Genomic DNA, 18,865 nt, shown 5'->3' with positions numbered 1-18,865 from the left:
CTGAAAGCACTGTGTGCGCAGCATACTTTGCTTTAAATGAAAGCAGGGGACCTGGTCCTGTAAGCAGTTTTTGCTGATTACTGAGCTTTCTTCCTTCCAGTACTTAAGGTATTCAGTGACACTAATGAATAGAGCTGAGGCACCCAGCTCAAGTTCCTGCGTGGGCCGTTAGAGACCTCAGTTTTAACCCCCACCAACCCAGACCTCCCCCTCTGCAGTCCCCCCCTTCTGCCTCCACCCCCCTGGCTGGCAAATAGAGACGAGCTGTTCGGGCGGCTCTGGAGAGAAGCGTGTGCCAGCACCTACCTTGGGCTTCTGGCTCTGCTGGCTGCTGCTGCTGCTTAGCCGCAGGGCGCCCAAACGGGAGTGCTCTGCCTTTTCGCTGCTGACAGACTGGCCAAATGATTTCAGCAGGTCTGTAGTGAGTGAGTACGCGCGCGTGTGTGTGTGTATATGTATATATATAAAATAGATATATATTTAAAACAAGCTGCTCTTCTATATTTCTTTAATTATCACTGTTAACTTGAGATGATTGTTTTTATATAATTCACGTAAGCTTGCATTGCTGTACATTACCGCAGTGTTGAACACTAGAGAACTAAGTTCATTCCTTTTAATCGTTCACTCATGAAATAAATTTGCTTGTGTATATACATCTGATATATTATGTGTCCAATTTCTTCCTTTTTTGTACTGATTTTTCTTTCTCATATTCTTTTCTCAAGACTCTATTTTCTCACTAACTTTACCTCTGTATAGTTCTGCATCTCAAACTCTCCAAATTCAAATTCACAAACTGCCCAGTTCCAGTGCAACACAACGGTATTCATGGAAGAGGTTGGGAAGGAGTAAGGCAGGATCGGCTGCGTGTCCACTTTTCACATGTATTTGTCTAACCTCTTCTAGTCCTCCAGCTTCTTGTAGGTTCTGTAATCTCCACAAGCAACATAATTCCTTCACTGTCATTCACTACCTCATGATTAGAAACATTTTCCTGATGCCAAAGTTGTATTGCAGTTTTTATACATAATAAACAATATGAGTTTATGCTTCTGTTGACTATGCATCTTTACGGTTTGCAGGGCAGTAAGGATTTAGAAACATGAACCGCCTTAAAAAGTGAAAAATGTGTTTGTAAGTGTTATCACATGGAAGCACTTAGAATCTGTCCTGCTCTTCAGTTTGTTGAAATTCTTGTAAAAGGTATAAGAATGGGAAAACTTGAAAATAACTTAGCATTTTAGCTAAGTGGTCACTTTGGATTCATTCCCAAGCAAAGAATGGTAATAAGACTTAGATTTAGACTTAAAACTTACACTAATGGATAAATTTAAGCAGGTATTTAAATGCAAGCGAATTTCACTGTAGTAGATACATTATAAATGAAGTCCCACCAACCATTCATTATTCACATATGTACATTTATTTTTTTCGTGTTTCAGTGCCATCCATGCACTGATTAGATCATTCATGTATTGATTTTTCTAGTTTTATCTGAAAAGTAGATCCAGAGAGAATGATGCACGTAGCAGTGGCAGTAGAGCCTCTCTCCCCATCCACAGGTGGGAATCTGCTGTGCTTTATGTTCTGTATGCCAGATACGGCTTGCACTGTCTCCTGCAAGGCCAAGCTGCTGAATTCATATAGCCTACACCTGAGAATGAAAGAGTGAAGGTAGTGGCATGAAGTTGAGCAGCCCAATTATTTACTTTTAGCTATATGTTTGAATAAATTACTTTATCTTTTTATTGCTTTAGTTACACTCCTCATTTTCCTGCAAAAGTCGATGAGAGGCATCAGAATGCTTATGTATATTATTTAAGAAGTTATTACGTAAAGTTCTTACTGAAGACAATTATTGTTTACATTTTATTAAAGAATATTAGATAGCTGATCAGATTGTGCTTTATTATACCATTGGTTTTTCATAGACACTCCAGCAGTTCTTGTTAACAGAAATTGCCCTACCTCTCTTATCCCAAAGCCTCAGTGGGTGGGAAGAGCAGGGAGGAGGCATGTGTGTAAAAAGTTTAGTCACCATAAAATATATGGCTTTAGTCTTCTGGCATTAGCCTAATAGGACAGGCTTGGAGGCTGCACATCATTGTGCTCATCCACATGAAGTTAAGTCGTCGCATGTACTGATTTCATGCTGTCAGTATAGGTCATGTTAATGGCAATTACTAATTTACCTTTTCAGGAAGGCACTGTGAATTATACAAAGATCCTTGTGTAAACATCAACTGTCAGAACGGTGGCACTTGTGACAGTGAAGGTCTAAATGCTACATGTATTTGTGCACCTGGATATACAGGCAAGTAATTTGTACATTACACAGAACATCTAGTTGTCAGTGTTCACTGTGTCCAAAAGAAGACAAATACCAAGTAAGACTGTGTCCCATCAAGGAAACAAATTAATTTGGACTTTGCTGAATTGTAATCAGTCTAGTGAGAATGAAAAATTCTTGGTATTACTTGCAACTGTTTTCAACTTTAAAAATTTTGCAGAAAAAAAAAGCCTATTACTAAAGAGAATTCGATAAGCTAACAGCTGCTTAACATGCCTTATGACCTTACTGCTTGAGACTAGATTGCATTTTAAAAATAACAGTTTGAAGACTTCCAGGTAAGCCAATATACTAATTGGACACTTTTAAAACTGGAAAATGTTTTAACATTGACCTTAGTTACTGTGAGCTGAAGAAACAACTTATTCCTTATACCTTATACCTTAATATGCAATTGCTAAAAGCCCTAAAGTGCTTGTTATGAATCAATTTACACTTTCAGAGTAATGGCAAGCAGCCCATTTAATCCTTTGGTCTTCTTTTTAAACTGACATGATTGGTGTAATCCAAATATCTGCTGTCAAGATAATTTACAACCTGATGTTCTGTTAGTCATGTAAGGTAATATCCAATGTGATAGTAATAGATAAACCCATTCATGGTTTGTAGATCAAATCGTGCTTTTTGATCTGTGTTAATTAAAGGTCTTTTTTTTTGAAAAGAATTAGCTTTCCGTTGTACAGTGGCTGTTTCTCAGAGGCTCCGATTATCTACATTATTGTATAGCACTTCAGAATATACATGATAAATTCTTATACCATATTTTCTTGGGATGGAACTTATATTGAAATGAGACACACATAATCTGGGTGAGGTTAGTCAAGTCACTTAGCCCCCGGACTTTGTTTTCACAACTTTGGTTGAATGAGGATAATATTTTCTTCTTGGAAGAAGGAAACTACTTGAGACTTATTTCTTGAAACACTTGAACAGTTATAGAATACTTTTGATGTTCTGAGAATAAAGATACTATTGAGCTATAAGGTGTTTTGCAGCTAGAGAAAAATTAAATGATTGATGAGGTACCTGCTACATGAGGCACCTGCTATATAGAAATTTTTTTTTTGTTGGTTTTTTTTCCCGATGTAAGGTGAAGAATGTGAAACTGATGTAAATGACTGTGACAGCAACCCATGTCACCATGCTGGGACTTGCATAGACCAGCCTGGTGGTTACATCTGCCATTGTCCACACGGATGGGTCGGTGCAAACTGCGAAATACGTAAGTTTTGTAGTTTTCTAAAAATTTCTAAAAATGATACATTATAATAAAGAAATTTATATTTGTCTCTAAATACCTATCTGCACAAATACTCTGAATCTTCTGTAAATTATCATAATTCTGTTAAATGCATTTTATTTTAGGCCATAACATTTCAAAAGTGGCTATGAAAGTTAGAAAATTCTGTTTCTGGGCACCCTACTTTGAGATGTGTTGAGCTAGATTGTCAGAGATGCTATCTCACAGCTGCGCACTAAGCAGCTGCGCACTAAGCAGCTGCGCACTTTGCCTTTTAATTGCACTTATGCTTCAGAGCTTACTTTCATACTTACCTTGGGTAAAGTGTACTTCCATAGCGCTATAAGCATGGCCCTCACAGACTTGTGTTGGCTTCTGAGCACCTGCAGTTCTAGTGATGTTTCAGCAAAACAATTCTGAACTCGCTTACCTAAGGACACAAGTCCTGTGTAACTGTGCTGTGACTTGCGTGTGCATGCATTTACCAGCTTGTTCAGGAGTAACTTTTCCAACAATAGGCTGATTTCCACTAAATTTATTAGAAAGGTAAAGATCTTGAAAACAAAGTATTTCCTAAGCATTTAGTAAGACTTAGAAAAGTTCCATTGGTGGGTCTAGTGAAGGAACAGCTTCAGTGTGATCTCGCTTCTTAGCATAGAGAAGAGCTTCAGTGTAAGGCACCCTTATGGAGCAGTAGAGAGTCCAGGAGAGGAAGAAGGTATGAAGCCCAACTGTGGAACAGTTAGAATGGAAATTAGGCTTCATTGGTTCTGCTGCTCATGGAGCTGCTTTGTATTTCCCTGATGTCTTGTTCTTGGGCTACAGATGTTGTCTTTACTGGGGGGGTTTAGCTGTGTATTTAACTGCTTGAATGCTCAGGTACTGTGGTCATAGATCCCTTCGTGTCATTATACAGATACACAAGTTTATGTGAGGGGATTTAGACCACTTCGCACAGCCAATGTTGCAGGGATAAGTGATAGACTAAAAAATAAACAGAAAAAGGGACTCAGAAAGATCCTATTGTACATTCATGAGAAAATACCTACACAAAGGCTGGAATAAAAAATGTTTTCTATATCTCATTTACACAAGGAGCATATGAAGCTTCTCTCTTTTACGCCCTTTTACTTAAACTTTACTTAAATGTATCAACTGCTTTTTAAGTTGATTTCTATTCTTGACGTTAGTCCTTACTTTAACCCAGAAGACAACTCTGTTCACACCTGGACTGACACAAAAGTTTTATCTTGACAAGTTTATGACCTTCTCTCCCTGTAATTGTTGGTTGTGAATTCAGCTTCAGTGCTTTCTGTTGAAAGCAAAGACTGCAGAAGAGCATTGCTAGCTAGTCCAGAGATGGTGACAGCACTGTCTTTTTGTTGTCTCTGAATGGCACACACACTTCCCCGTGTGGTACAGAACCATCGTGACACTGGGAAGCACAATGTTGCATGCTATCTGTATGCCATATTCCTCGTGCTAAAAGGTGCTCAGATGAGCTTTTACTGACAAGCTCTTGTTAGTGATACCTGAAGCATGCATGTCCAAGTTGGTCAGCAAGGCGGTGTAATTCTGCCTGCCCTAGCTAATAAGCGGTCAGCTGACAGACAGAGGAGTTTAGTTCTTGGAGAAAGCAATAATCATCCTGGAAACATACTTCCTGGAGTACCTTGATGTAGTAACAATTGCATTTCTGTTATGTTATGGAATTAATAGCTGCCAAAGGGAAACATGCTTTCTGAGCCCTGCAGATGTGCTATATGAAATCAGTGATGCTTGTTCTGGAGTCCTCCTTTGGCTGTCATGCTTTAGTCACTAAGAGTTTGGCTGTTTGCACCACAGATACATACTGAGGTGCATATAAACACATGGGAAAATGAGAGAAGCAGAACAGAGGGTGGAAAGAGCCTTTTCTACTGTCCAGCTACTCCATTATTCCTGCCTTCCCCTGTGGGGGACGCATGCACCTAAGCACTATATCTGACAGGTAGGTTCAAGCTTACATCTGTGGTTGGTCAATATTAACTCCTTTCTGACCTCATTTGTAAGTGTAGAAGAGAGAGACAGTGGATGAAATTCTGCTTAAACTTTGTTCTCTTGAGCAAGGGGATTGTCTCTGCTTAGTGCATATTTCTCTACACGTAGCATCTGTTTGTAGTTGAACTGCAGTGGCCTTGCCTGCTGCTCAAGAACTTGGATATTCTGCTTGTATTACACACTTGCAAACTGTGTAAGTTAAAATGATGGGAAGAAGCAACAGCACTTTGTTGTTGCTGTTTTAAGCCTTTGACAGTCTGATTTGTTGTTTTATCTTGTGACTGCTATGACAGGAGGCAGGGAATTATCTGAGTGTTAGCTGGCATTGATAACACTGCAAGGCTGATTCTTAACCAGAAATATTAGACCTTTTCTTTCCATCTCAACCTTTAGAGAATAAATCATATAGTATTGTTCATGGCAATTGTTCTCAATTGAAGAGGTTGAAATTACTGTGTTTTTTATCCAACAAATCAGGATAGCTAATAGAGTGTATATATGTAATAATAATAATATAGGAGATATAAAAAAATGCAATCTAGAAAATTCTGATTTGGATTGGTCTTAAAGGAATGAAAACAGGAAAAAAATTTTTTTCATAGTCACATAAAGATACATTTGAAAGAACAATTAAGTTTAAAATTTGAGAGTTACCAAATAGTTTCTTCAATAAGCTTAACATCAGCAAATATCTGATGTTCCCTTGCTATTAAAGTCACTTTGACGCAGCATCAAAGTAAAATGATGTGCTGTTATGGGACACCATGATACTTCACAATAGTCAGGTGTAAGTATGGACATGCAGCCTCTCTAACCAGCGCAGTGGCTTATACACAAAGCTGTGGAAGCTTTCCTAAAGCGCTTGGATTTTAACAGGTATATAAAGGATTAGGCAAATAGAGAGGGATTGAGTTCTAAAGAAATCACTTTGCAGAAAGGATTAAAAGCATTTTGATCTGCTGATTTTTTTCTACAGAACTATGTATCCATGGGAAGACCTTTGTGCTCACTGTCTTGCCCTGAGCTGCGAGTTGACCAACTGATGTGAACCCAATTCTAATCATATCTAGAAAGGCCATATCCAGCTCTTTTATAAACAGGTGCAGCACTTCTGATCTCACTGGAGCTAAGTCAATGGTGCAGTGGATTTCTGTTCAGCTCTAAAGATTGAATCTATTAATAAATCCGCTTCAGTTCATCTTCCCATATCTCCTTGTCCTATTTATCATATTGTTTCAGCAATTGGTACATAATGGTTAATAATGTATTGGAAATTAAATTTAAACACTGCATACTGACTTTCTTTGTATTGGACCATCCCTCAGAATGCTAGAAAAAGACATGATGAAACCAGGCTTCAGGCTTCTCAAGAGGGGGACAAGCCGATGTTCAGGAGTCATTTGACTAAATAGATCACGTTTCATCTTTTGTGATTTTCTGTTACTAGCCGTGAAGGAGGCTGTTGGTACTTAGTCTTTTTTGTAGAACAACTCTCTATTTACTATTAATAGTTCCCCATTTTTTCACCAGCTGTTTTATCTGCTTGAAGTGACTACCCTAACAAGATTTCAGGGTTATCTTCTTGTCAAACTGTACTCTTTAATTTTCAAGTGCTGTATATACAACAAACTAGACAAGATATATGTTGCCTGGATGAACTGTGATATTTATTATATCATCTTATGGTCCTTACCAGTGTTAGCAATTCCAATTAAATAGGATTAAAGCAGTCTTAATTATAAAGAGGATATTTTTCCTTTCAAAATGAAATGTATTTGCCTAAAAAGTTAATGGAGCATTCACTGTAAAAATGCTTACAAAATGTCTCGTATGAATTCTCTAATGCCTGCTGGTTATTTGTTAATATCATTACCTGTGCCACTTCTGTAATTATTGATGTCGTTTCCAAGGTAAGCCAAATCATGTGGTTACTTGAAAACTAACATTATGAAGAATTTCTAGTACAGACTGTGTGGTGTGCATTGAAATTTAATTCTTAATTAATTTTATGAACATTACTATGACAACTAAGAATGCTGTGATTTTGAGCTGTCATATGTTCTTTCTAATCTTTGGAGTATAAGCTGTTAGTCTTCATATTTTTATCGGGTGAGGAAGAAAGGAAGAAATTTCTCTCATCCTTATCATCCAGAGATGGAAGACATGGAATCTAAATCAGAAGTGTCTTGCCATATATCTGCACACATTAGATTTGAATTTGGCCTACTCTGACAACCTGACAGAAACCACCATGTGTGATGAATGTGCTGCAGAACAGAAATAGAAACCCATCCCAAACTGCACAGAGCACAGCTGTATTCTCTCCCTCATAACCCAACTGGGCAAATTGCAGTAACAGCACTTTAGAAACATTAAAACACTGAATGATTCAGGCCGATCAAAACTTTACTGATCTCTGAAGAAGATAACACAAACAAGCAGTCAGTCCTGTAAACTAAGCTCGCATTTGTGGACCAAAGGTCTAAGCAAGCCCAAGCTCAGAGGTGCTCCGGGATGACCTTCACTATTGTAAACAAAGAGCAACCATTTCTTCAAACTCTGCCCAGGTGAATCCCACATGTTACAGCTTCAGGCTTTCTCCCTACCTTCCTCTAAAATGGATTTTTTTTTTCTGTACTTATACATTCCCCCGTATTTCTACCATAGATGTAGATTATATCCACAAATGCCACTAAACTTGTGATTTCAGCTCAGGTGCTCAAATCAGTTATCTGCCACCATCATCATCCTCGAGAGGTGGCTTCTGAGAATATAGAAGCCCTGTTCCCAGACTGTTTGTGATTAAGTAAAGGGAGTTTCTAAACCAGTGCAAAGCAGAAATCCATTTGAAAAAGGTACAATCACCTAAGAAATAACTTCTGCAGAGTGTCAGATTTCTGTAGTCAGAATGATTCAAGTCTGTTTCTGGTTTAAAATAATTTATGAGACCATAGGCTTAAAAGACTGCCAAAAATGAACCTTAGAGGGAAGTACAGGTTAATTAGAAATACTCTGACCCATACTAGAGAAAAACAGATCTGAGGACATAGGCAATTGATAGACAATCTGTTTGGCATTGATAGACAGTAGTTTGGGCATCAAGAATATTTATAAAGAAGGTCTGGAATACATAAATAGAAGAAGCCTCTTCCAGATTGGCTTTACTTTAACGTCTGCTTTGAGACCTCTCAAATTATGCTTGAGAGAAGACTCTAGTGGGCTCAGTACTGTAGCACCTTATGAGATGTCCTTTTTGTCCTTGAAATGCTGGTTTTGAAGTCTCTGCAGTCTGGTGGAGATAGGCATAACAAAAGCCTGAGTTTAAAATTAAAAACCAAGCATGTTTAATACATACTAAATCACACGTGTTAGTGGAAGGGTTCACTAACTATTAGAACAAACTGCACAGAGAATTGATGGATTACTAGAAGCTTGTACATAAAAAGTGCCTGCCTTTAGAGAGCCTATAGCGTATTATAACATAATGCAAGAATAACTAGATGACTTTCTATGACTTGGGTTATACAGGAGATCAAACTAGATAAGTGTTCCTATACGACCTTAAAAGTCTACAAATAAGATGGGTGAATGATCAAGACAGTGCTATTCAAATTTGTTGCATGTTAGGCATGGTGACATATCCATAACAGAGCCTGGGAAGGTTCAAATTACATATCCCCCTAGCTTCAAAAGTCTCCACAGAAATATTGGAATTATCATAAAGAATATCACATTTTTTGGATATAAATTACTAATTAATGATAACCTTTTATTTCTTATCGGCAGATCTGCAGTGGAAGTCCGGGCATATGGCAGAGAGTCTAACAAATATGCCCCGTCACTCCCTGTACATCATAATTGGGGCTCTCTGCGTAGCGTTTGTCCTGATGCTGATCATTCTGATTGTGGGCATATGTCGCATCAGTCGCATCGAATATCAAGGCTCTTCCAGGCCAGCCTATGAAGAATTTTACAACTGCAGAAGCATTGACAGTGAATTCAGTAGTGCAATTGCTTCTATCCGACACGCCAGGTTTGTTCTGGGGATGGTAATTTAAACGAAATCTGTTACGATACATAATTTCAGTCCATGCATAGTGCATCTAACTGCTGTTGGCAGAGTTGGGCTGCTTCGCTGTGAAAAAACAGGATCACAGGCATTGCTTGGGGTTTTTTTTTTTTTTTTTAATCCCTATTCTATTCTCATCTGAAGTGTGATAAACCAGCTCAACTCCTTGAAAACAGAGGGAGTTATATTGAATTTCTTTGGTGTAACTGGTGAAGAGGGACAGATGCAGAGCTCCTAGCCTGTAAGATCTTCTGTTTGGGATGTAAATACCCTTTAACTGATACCCACAGGTAATTTGATTAGATAGCAAAGGCACGTTGATTTTTGTGACTAATTTACCAGATTATTTAGTGAGACTCTCTACAAATCACTCATTTTTGTGTTCCTGTTTGCCTCAAAATTAGGATCTTACTTGCTTTCCTAGAGACAGTAATTTTTTGACTTTTAATTTTAATGGCGCATTTGCAAGCCAGGGCATTGGGTGTCAGAATAATACAGCGGTAGGACTGTAAGGGATTCAAGAGCTCAAGTGTAAGCCATTGCACCGATATAGCATTAATTATACCTAGCTCCCTGCCAACAATCGTTTAAAAACTTCCAAAGGAGTTGAATAGAGTTAGAAAGGGCTTTCCTAAAATCTAACCTAGATTTTCTTTGCTATGAATTAGGCTCCTTCTTTCTTACTGCTCTTCAGGTTGTCATGAAGAACAATTTATCACTGTTCCCTTTATAGTAATCATGTACATCAGGTGTTGTGTCCCCTCCCCTCTTTTTTATAATAAAAACAAAGCAAAACAATCTTTTTCTTCCCTAGACTAAACTAACCCATTCTTCAGGTATCTCCTCCTCCTGCATCATGTCAGCTTCTTTACTGTCTCCCTGGGACACACTCCAGATTGTCTGTCTTTTTGTTTGAAGGGTGGTCCCTAAAGCTGGAAATAGTTCTCTGGCTGAAGCTTTACCTGTACCAAATGAACTGAATAATCACCTCCTGCATCTTATTTATGGCATTGCTGTTCATACATCTGAAAATGAAACCTGCTTGCTTTTTTTTTTTTTAATTTGCATTACACTAGTGACTGATGATTTAATTTTGTGACCTGTTAGACCTTTTCCTCAACCCAAGATCCTCTGTGCCATTTTGCTTCCTAGCCAGTATTGTTTCTTCTGTATTTGACATCTCTCTTAATAGGGTAGAACTTTCATTTTTGTGGTTTCTTTTTCCCATTTCTTTGATTTGTCAAGGTCACTTCAAATTCCAACAAGAGTGTTCATGTGTCTTACCATTAAAATGCTTTTAAAAGAGGGAGACACATTCCTGTGCATTGACATGGCAAAATGCTGCATATTGGTTGGTGATTGCTGGTAATTCATTTTCCAAATACTCCAGTTCTGTTTCAGTGCCTATTAAATAGGTTAATTTGTACCACTGCTGAAGTCGTCAAAGTTATCTGAAATGGATGAGGAGTTCCCACAGACTCCGTTAATCACATCGCAGCTTTGGGCAGTAGCTCTTTAAACTGTTTCAACTAGATTTACAATAAAACATTTGTTCATTGTCAAAATATATTAGTCAGTAAATATTTTAAAAAGAAGTATCCTTGATTTAACATAGCAATAAAATCAGTGTTCTTTTAAGTCTTCCCTTGAAGTCTCCTTTGCCACTTAGCCTTGCATCTGTTCCAGTAGGAGCTCAGCATCTCCACACCACACACACCCTGAGAACTCCTTTTTCCTTTAGTGGTGTGTTGGGAGAGGAGGGAGTTGCTTTATGGCCCATAAAAAGCTTTATAGTTTTTTATTATCTGGCCTTCAGAATGTCTACTGTTGTGTACTACACATCTCCAAAGGTGGAGAGCAAGGTGCAAAATGATACTGTTAATCTTTCAAATTAAACACCCCTCCCACTGCTGCAGCAGTGATGAATGTGTCAATCCCGTTCCGTTACTACTCGCTGAAGTGGTACTTCGCACTTCCCCGAGGACTGGAATTGGTCTCCTGAGGAACAGTGTGAAACACCTGGGTTTTCTTACTTATTTCTTTAAGCAAATTTGGCAGCTTTCTATCTGGGGGTACCAAGGAAAAGTGTACCAGCAAGGCAGGATCTTTTTAACCTGAATTTTCCTCGCCTTTTACAGTTTCACCAGTAGGTAATGGAAATGGTAAAAGATTTCTCACATGAAACCTTCCAAATCTTGGAAGCTGGGCTAGTTCAGGTCTTTATTGCTAGTGTCGGGATTACTCTGAATGAATCTATGTTTATTACGGAAGGCAGAAGTTTAGAAAAACAAGTTTTCATCAGGGTTAAATAACCTCTGAAGAAGTGCTGAGACTGGGATATATTCATGATGATTTTTCAGACCCATATTATGCAGTTGAAAATGACATTATTGGAACCTGTCAATAAAGGGTTTCCCTATCTTGGGGAAAGTGTTTCTACTTAATGCAAATGAAAATAAATGTTTTCATTCCAAATAATTCTCTGTGCCTCTCACAGAATGGATGCCTTATAAAAATCCAAGATAGAGCTGCCAAGTCAGGTAATTCACAGAGGTTTAGTGTGAAGATTATTGTGTTTATTTTGGTTTCAGGAAGATATAAAATACCGCTTTGGTCATTTCAATCCAGGAAAAGAAGCACAACTTTTATAGTTATTTTTGCATAAACTCTTAAATCTGCATATTAAAAATACCAAGGTCTGAATTTTCAGAATTGCTGTACCTAAGAGATCTATTTTCAAATAATAGATTCTCAGCATTTTCTGAAAATCATTCCCTTTCCCACTTAGCTACCCAAACTTATTAGCGATTTTGGAAAATGGAGGCCTAGGAAAAAGTTAGTAGATTATTTTCTTTAATGTAAGGTTTCTGTTAAAGTCAGTAGGTGTCCAAGGAGTGTGGATGCCTGTTGCATATTCAGTAAATTATTTTAAAATTACTTGTTCATGTTTCTCAGCAGGTCTTTTTCTTGATCATTTTTTATAATTTGATCTTTACTAATCAAGGTACTTGCTGTAAGAGAAAACGAATGTGCTCAAAGATCATTACTAGTAAATGTCTGCATTTAGTGAATGTTCTTAGGATTAGCAAATCAGAACTAGATAGTTTTCTAGCCAGGTGAAGCACAGGTCTCTTTAGTATTCATTATGCAGACAGTAAATAAATACTCCTTTTATGTTAAAACTTAACATTTTAAAGCCAGAAGAGAACACTGTAATGAAATAATTGACCACTGGCTACTGCAGCCGAAAGACTTCACTGAATTGGAACCAGGATCTGTTATTGAAACTGGATCATTTGCTTTAGAAAAGGATCCACACTGAGTTCACAAAATATCTGGTTACAGAGACTTTACTACCGTAAATTTTTTGTATGTCTAGATGTCATTAGCATTAGACTTCATGCACTACTTATGGTGTAGTTTCTTTAATTTTTACTTTCATGTGCTGACTCTTGTTCTGTCTATGTGTGGGTTGGAGAGTCTGGTTCATCAGACTCTGATTAAGTCACCTTGTCACAGCAGGGTAAGCTTTTCTCCACTGCACATTCTCCACGTTCCTGTGTTCGAGTCGGCTGTGTTAGACTGCAACGTCCTAAGACTCCTGAATCTGATGAGCTTCAGCACATGCTCATTTCTTACCATTTTCTGACATAGGTTTCAGTGATGAATTTCAGTCAGGTACCTCTTTGTGATCTACTATGACCTACTATGATCACATGGAGAAGTATTCTGGTCTCCACAGCACATGCCAATTGCTTATATACATCCTCTGCCAGAGTCTCAACTTTGTGGGAACTCTAGGATTATAGTTCAATTATACTAAGGAACACAAAATACCACTTGCGCAAATGGCCTTTTCTCTGAATAATGCAGAGGAAATTAATCTTCTCATTCTCTTCCTGTGGAGGCAAAAATAATCCCTTCCTCCTGGGGGTATGCTTTTTTTTTTTTTTTTTAAATTCTGGTCTCTCTATTTTCCTTCTCTTGTTTAAACTCTATTTGTGGACTCCTTATACCAGTTGCTGTTTCTGAACAGAGTAGCAACACGTAGTTTCTTTCTTCTGCTTCTGGAGAAACTCTGAACTCCAGCCTATCCCACAGAAGTTGGAGGATACCATTTCCTTAGGGTTCAGCCGTCCAATGTTCTCAAAAGTCTTCTACTTGAAAGGAATTGTTGAGGTTAATGAGTCTCTATGGTTAGCCACCTTTTGAAATGTCCTTCTAAGGAAGTGGAAGGGGCAACCCCATTCCATATGTGAAGTAGAATTTGCAGTCTCTGTCACACACACACACGCACGCACACGCACGCATGCGTGGAGCTTCCTGTGCCAAGAAGAATTCCTACACTGAGTATATACTGTCCCCAAAATTGTCACAGAACCCTCGGTCTCTTTGTCAAGTTACACAGGTCGCTCTTATTCAATGTTTCATTGCAAAATATATTTTCTAATTCTCATGACATTTACTTGACTTTGTGATGCTCCCTATGCCACTGGTAAGTATCTCTGATATACACATTGGAACACTATCATCACTCATGAATGGACATGTCAATGCTAAATGTAGAGGCCATAGAACTTCCCTAGTCCTACTGATACACTCTGTTTACCGCTTTAAGCACATAATTGTTCATCAGACACAGTATGGCATTAAAGTTAATGTTAAACTGATTATCCATCATGTCCCTTCAGTCTTTTTCCAGATTCAGTGCTTCCCAGGATTGAGATTTCCCCACAGCGTATACTCTTTGTTAGATGAATAATCTTGTATTTGGTTGCACTGGAAGAAATCTTTATTCATTTGTTTGTATGTGCTTTCGTTGTAAGCAGCCTATTAATTGATCCAGTATGCTCTGTAGCAGGGACCTGCATCTTTTCACCATTTATTACCCCTTGAATTGTTGTCTCTTGCAGATTGTATTGGTAATTGTTTTGTGTTTTCTTTTATGTCATCAATTAAATGATAAAATAGCATCCTTGTGCAATCCTACCAGATACACACCCATTGAACTAAGACTTCCCTCAAAACAATTCTGTTTTGAGACCTCTGAGGTTTGTGTTAACTCTGTTTGCTGTTACAAGCAGGGACTGGCTTCTGAACCGCCTGATCAAAGCTATGTGGTCTACCAGCTAGATGGCTCAGCCAGGCCACAAACAACTAGCACATGTGCTGTGGTCTTTTCTCAGCGTTTTCTAATTAGGGGCGCATGTCAACCCTGACCTACAGAAGGGAAGAGATTTCTGTACTGCTTCACCGTGTGCAATAAGCCATGTGTTCTCTACCTGTCAGAAGGGGCAAAATTTGACTGAAATCACTGGAGAATGTTCATCATCATTCGTATCTATGCAAAGCTCTACTTCCTTTAAACTCTTGAGAGCGACGGAGACAAAGGGTGATTCAGAATTCATTGCTGCCTCTGATTTAGTAAGATGCCATAACTTGATTCCTTCATTCAATTCTTGGAATTTTATCTCATTTACAGAAAATCAGGTTTATCCATCATGATACTGATGAGCAAACATGGCCTGTCTGTATTTATTAAAGTAAACTATAGAAGAAAGCAGACATTCATGCATGGAAATGTATCTAGTGTGGCCTTATTGACAGCTGAAGTACTTTGAAAAATGAGATTTCTACCATAAAGATCATAATGCTTCCAGCCATTTTAGTTTTGTCAACAATTCTAGATCCCTGAAAACAGTCAAGAATTAAATTGGAACAGTCAGGAAGTTGCATAAAAATCTTGGAAGAAAATGAAGTTAATTTTGGTTTGGTCTAAATATTGTCCTCAAAATCTGAATTTTCTGAATCTCACCTTCCAGTGTGCACAACTTAAATTAGTATAGACTTAATATGGTACATAAGAAGGGAATAAAAAGAATCCTTACTGTGGATCACTACATAAATAAGTCTTTCTGTTTCTGTGTTAGTATTTTCTCTGCATCAGGTCCTTAAGGAAAGCAGACTTGACCCTTTTTTGCCCCATTTTCCTGTGATCCTTTTTGTTATTTAAAGTTCCTGTAATTGTAGTCAGAACACTTTAGTCATTTTTCCACTTTCAAGTTGCATTTTTAGCACTATTTTTGTATCTTAATAAATGATCAGAAGGGTGACAGACTGTCTATGCAGTGCAAAGGCACCTAAAGGAGTTCTGGATATGCCAGCACGGGGGCCCCAATGACACAGCCTGGTTCTTAGCAGTGGTGCTTGCCCAGGAGGAGCATGCTGCCGATGCGATTCTCTTGCTTGTGAACCTTTGCTAGATTAGTATGTGTATGTGGCATTGCAATATCCTAACTGCCATTAATTTTGCTAGTGTTGCAAATAGTGTGCAGCATGTTGATAATTTAAACGTGCTTCTCAAGTGGGTGTCAGGTGACCGAAGACTTCAAGTTCAGTTTTTAAATGCTTTGTCTATAGCTTATAACTCAATTCAGTGCACAACTATTGCATTTCCAAATGCAAATGTCACATAATTGTCTATTATTTACTTTTTGTAAATATATATGACCTGACTTTAATATTGGTTGTTACAGCAGGCTCTAAAATAAAATTCTGGCCTTGCTGAAACTGTATCAGTTTCACTCTCGCCTTCCACAGTCTTCCCATATTCTGATACTCCTGAATTCCGCAGCAGAATTCCTGTAGCCTTTGATATGGAATCTGTTCCTTGTTTGCAAGAAGATTTTTCTATTTTTTTATTTGATACATATATTTCAAAAGTCACAGTTCAGATATTTAACCTTCTCTACTTCTGGCATGTTGTAATACAATTCAGAATTTATTTAGGCTCTCTGGGTTTGTTTCTGACCGCATACCATAATTCAGTGGGTTGTTGCCATTAACTCATTCATACTTCTCTTGTCACCAAAATCTTTCTTTTGTTTCCAGGTTTGGCAAGAAATCCCGACCTGCAATGTATGATGCAACCCCCATTGCTTATGAAGATTACAGCCCAGATGACAAACCTTTGGTTACACTGATTAAGACAAAAGATTTGTAATCTAGTGTATCTTTTTTGGATTATTTTTCAAAAGGATGGGCTATTAACCTAATTTGAATATTTTTAAGAAGAAAGCATAAGTAATTTAAACCATTAGATGCTTCAGAATTTTCTGTAGAATATTTAAGAACCAATTTTCTGCAGCTTTTAGTTTGGAAAAATATTTTAAAACAGAATTTGTGAACTTCATGAATTACATTTTAATGTACCTTGAGCTCTATAAACTATAAGCTTATGATAGTGTGTGCTTTTTTCTTGGTAGACACTATTACTAAACCCAGATGAGTTTCTTGTGGTTGTAACAGAACAGAAAACAATAATTAATGAGGAGTTCTTTATGACATGTCAGTGACAGCTTTCTCAGTAGAGGTAGGAAAAATGTGAAGCATAATATGATATATAATATATCCATTAATTAAAAAAGTCTAAAATGTTTGTGTTGTGAAGAAGAAACTAGTAAAAATTATTATTCCTAATCTGAATGAATTAGCTTTTGCCTTATTCCATGCATGGATAGATAACCTATTTCTCCATTATTTCCTGAAAGTTGCTGAAACATACTCTTGAGTTGATGTTTGACATTTTTGTAATAGTATTCAGGCTAGGCCTTGTACAATAATTAAAGTGCCTCTTGAGGCAAAGTAAGGGCATGATCCTTTAAACATTGAAATCAATGAGAGAACTTCCATTGACTTCAGTGGGCATGGGATTGGATCCTACAATTGGACTCAGTCTATATTTTTCTTTAAAGGTTACAGTTTTTTATATTGTGAGTAAATTAAGCATATGGTTTGAGTTGTTTGTTTCCTGAAGGTTATTGATGTACAGTATTGTTTCATGAAATATTGTGTATTTCTCATAGTGCTTCTTATTTAGGATCAGTATGGGGGTTTTGTGGCTGTATTTGATTGCTTATGGGCTTCTTAAAATTCTTGCTTATTTCAGAAAATATTGAATAAATGTTATCAAGTGAAGATTGCAGCTGTTTCTTTGTTTTTCTTCATTTGAAAGTGCAGTGTTGTCTATAAATTTGAAAGGACACAAGCATATAATGTGTTATAAAGAATGCTAAAAGAAGATATTCCAGCTGTTAATTTGAAAAGGAAAAAATGGGCTTTATTATCAAGGTAATCTCTCAAAAGTGAGACCAATACAGCAACAGAGGAGAGATGCAGTCCAGGACATATGCACCACAACCTGTTCCTGAGTGGATCTGACTGCAAATCTGGGCTCCAAGTTATAGCAAGAGTAAGGTTTTGTCACAGAACAACCTGTTTATGTGAGTAGGCTTGATCTGACTTTGTGTTTCAAAGAGGCCTGCTACTGGGGAAGCCGAGACTGCATGGTATAGAGGCAAATTGCTATAGCTACCTATAGATCCTGCTGCACGGTGCTGTGCTATGTCCAGTCAGTACTGTTATATTACAGGCTGATAAGCACTGAAGGGCTAAGCTCGGGTTGATCTCTTAATGTTCAGAAACCTTGGAATGTATCCCAAATCTTCATATTTCATATAAATAACATTTCCAGACAGAAAAAAGACGTCACCAGGAACTTTGATCATCTCTGTGTGAGGACAGCCGTTGGCTCAGGCAGTCCTTCCCTTTCCTTGCAACCGCTGACATCTCCAGACCTCAGATCAGCCACTAAAGTCAAACGTAATTAAGAATTGTAAAGATAAAAAAGCTGCCACTCGTTTTACTGTCTCGCTTAGGTGGGCAGAGTGCATCTGGTATGTTACTTTTAATTTTGAATTTCATTATTATTACAGCTTCTGGTTACAGTCATAGCAATTGAATTATTTTCCACATCTTGCACAATTAGTGCTGACAAGAGGTAGACAAATTATTGCAAATCAAGCTGTTAGAGTTGCTAAAATGTATTTTTTATTGTGAGGTTACATTCTAGTTCACCACCAAAAAAAACCAAACCCCAAAACCAAACAAACCAAAAGAGAATAAATGCAGCAGATACGGGCCAAATTTGAAATGTTGTAAAGGAAAGGGAATGAAAACATATTCTAGTAGAACTGTTAAAGGGAAGCACTGCACAAAGGATTCTCTTACTGTTTGGAATGGCTGGATGGTGAATATGCAGGTTGGTAACACTGTGTTTGAATTATGGAAACGCCAAATGCATCTCAGAAATCCAGAATACCTT

At 37.7% G+C, this 18,865-nt stretch overlaps 1 protein-coding gene across 1 annotated transcript; it reads left to right on the top strand.

Annotated features, from left to right (window-relative positions):
• Positions 1-2,210: 2,210 nt before the first annotated feature.
• LOC104077133 (delta and Notch-like epidermal growth factor-related receptor) lies at positions 2,211-17,686 on the top strand. Its single transcript, XM_009578256.1, has 4 exons — positions 2,211-2,317; positions 3,444-3,575; positions 9,420-9,666; positions 16,594-17,686. Exons 3-4 carry the CDS (start codon positions 9,443-9,445, stop codon positions 16,703-16,705), a joined length of 336 nt encoding a protein of 111 aa, XP_009576551.1. The 5' UTR covers positions 2,211-2,317; positions 3,444-3,575; positions 9,420-9,442; the 3' UTR covers positions 16,706-17,686.
• Positions 17,687-18,865: the final 1,179 nt, after the last annotated feature.

The sequence above is a fragment of the Fulmarus glacialis genome, unplaced genomic scaffold, assembly GCF_000690835.1.
Source record: "Fulmarus glacialis isolate BGI_N327 unplaced genomic scaffold, ASM69083v1 scaffold10275, whole genome shotgun sequence".
In the NCBI taxonomy this organism is placed as follows: domain Eukaryota; kingdom Metazoa; phylum Chordata; class Aves; order Procellariiformes; family Procellariidae; genus Fulmarus; species Fulmarus glacialis.
Note: the sequence above shows the minus strand (reverse complement) of the source record. Positions and strands in the feature narration are given on the sequence as shown.

Bases quoted from the DNA above. Each gene is read 5' to 3' on its own strand.
- LOC104077133 (XM_009578256.1), top strand. From the start codon at position 9,443: ATGGCAGAGAGTCTAACAAATATGCCCCGTCACTCCCTGTACATCATA. The intron at 9,667-16,593 runs GTTTGTTCTGGG...TTTTGTTTCCAG, and splicing joins GCTTCTATCCGACACGCCAG to GTTTGGCAAGAAATCCCGAC.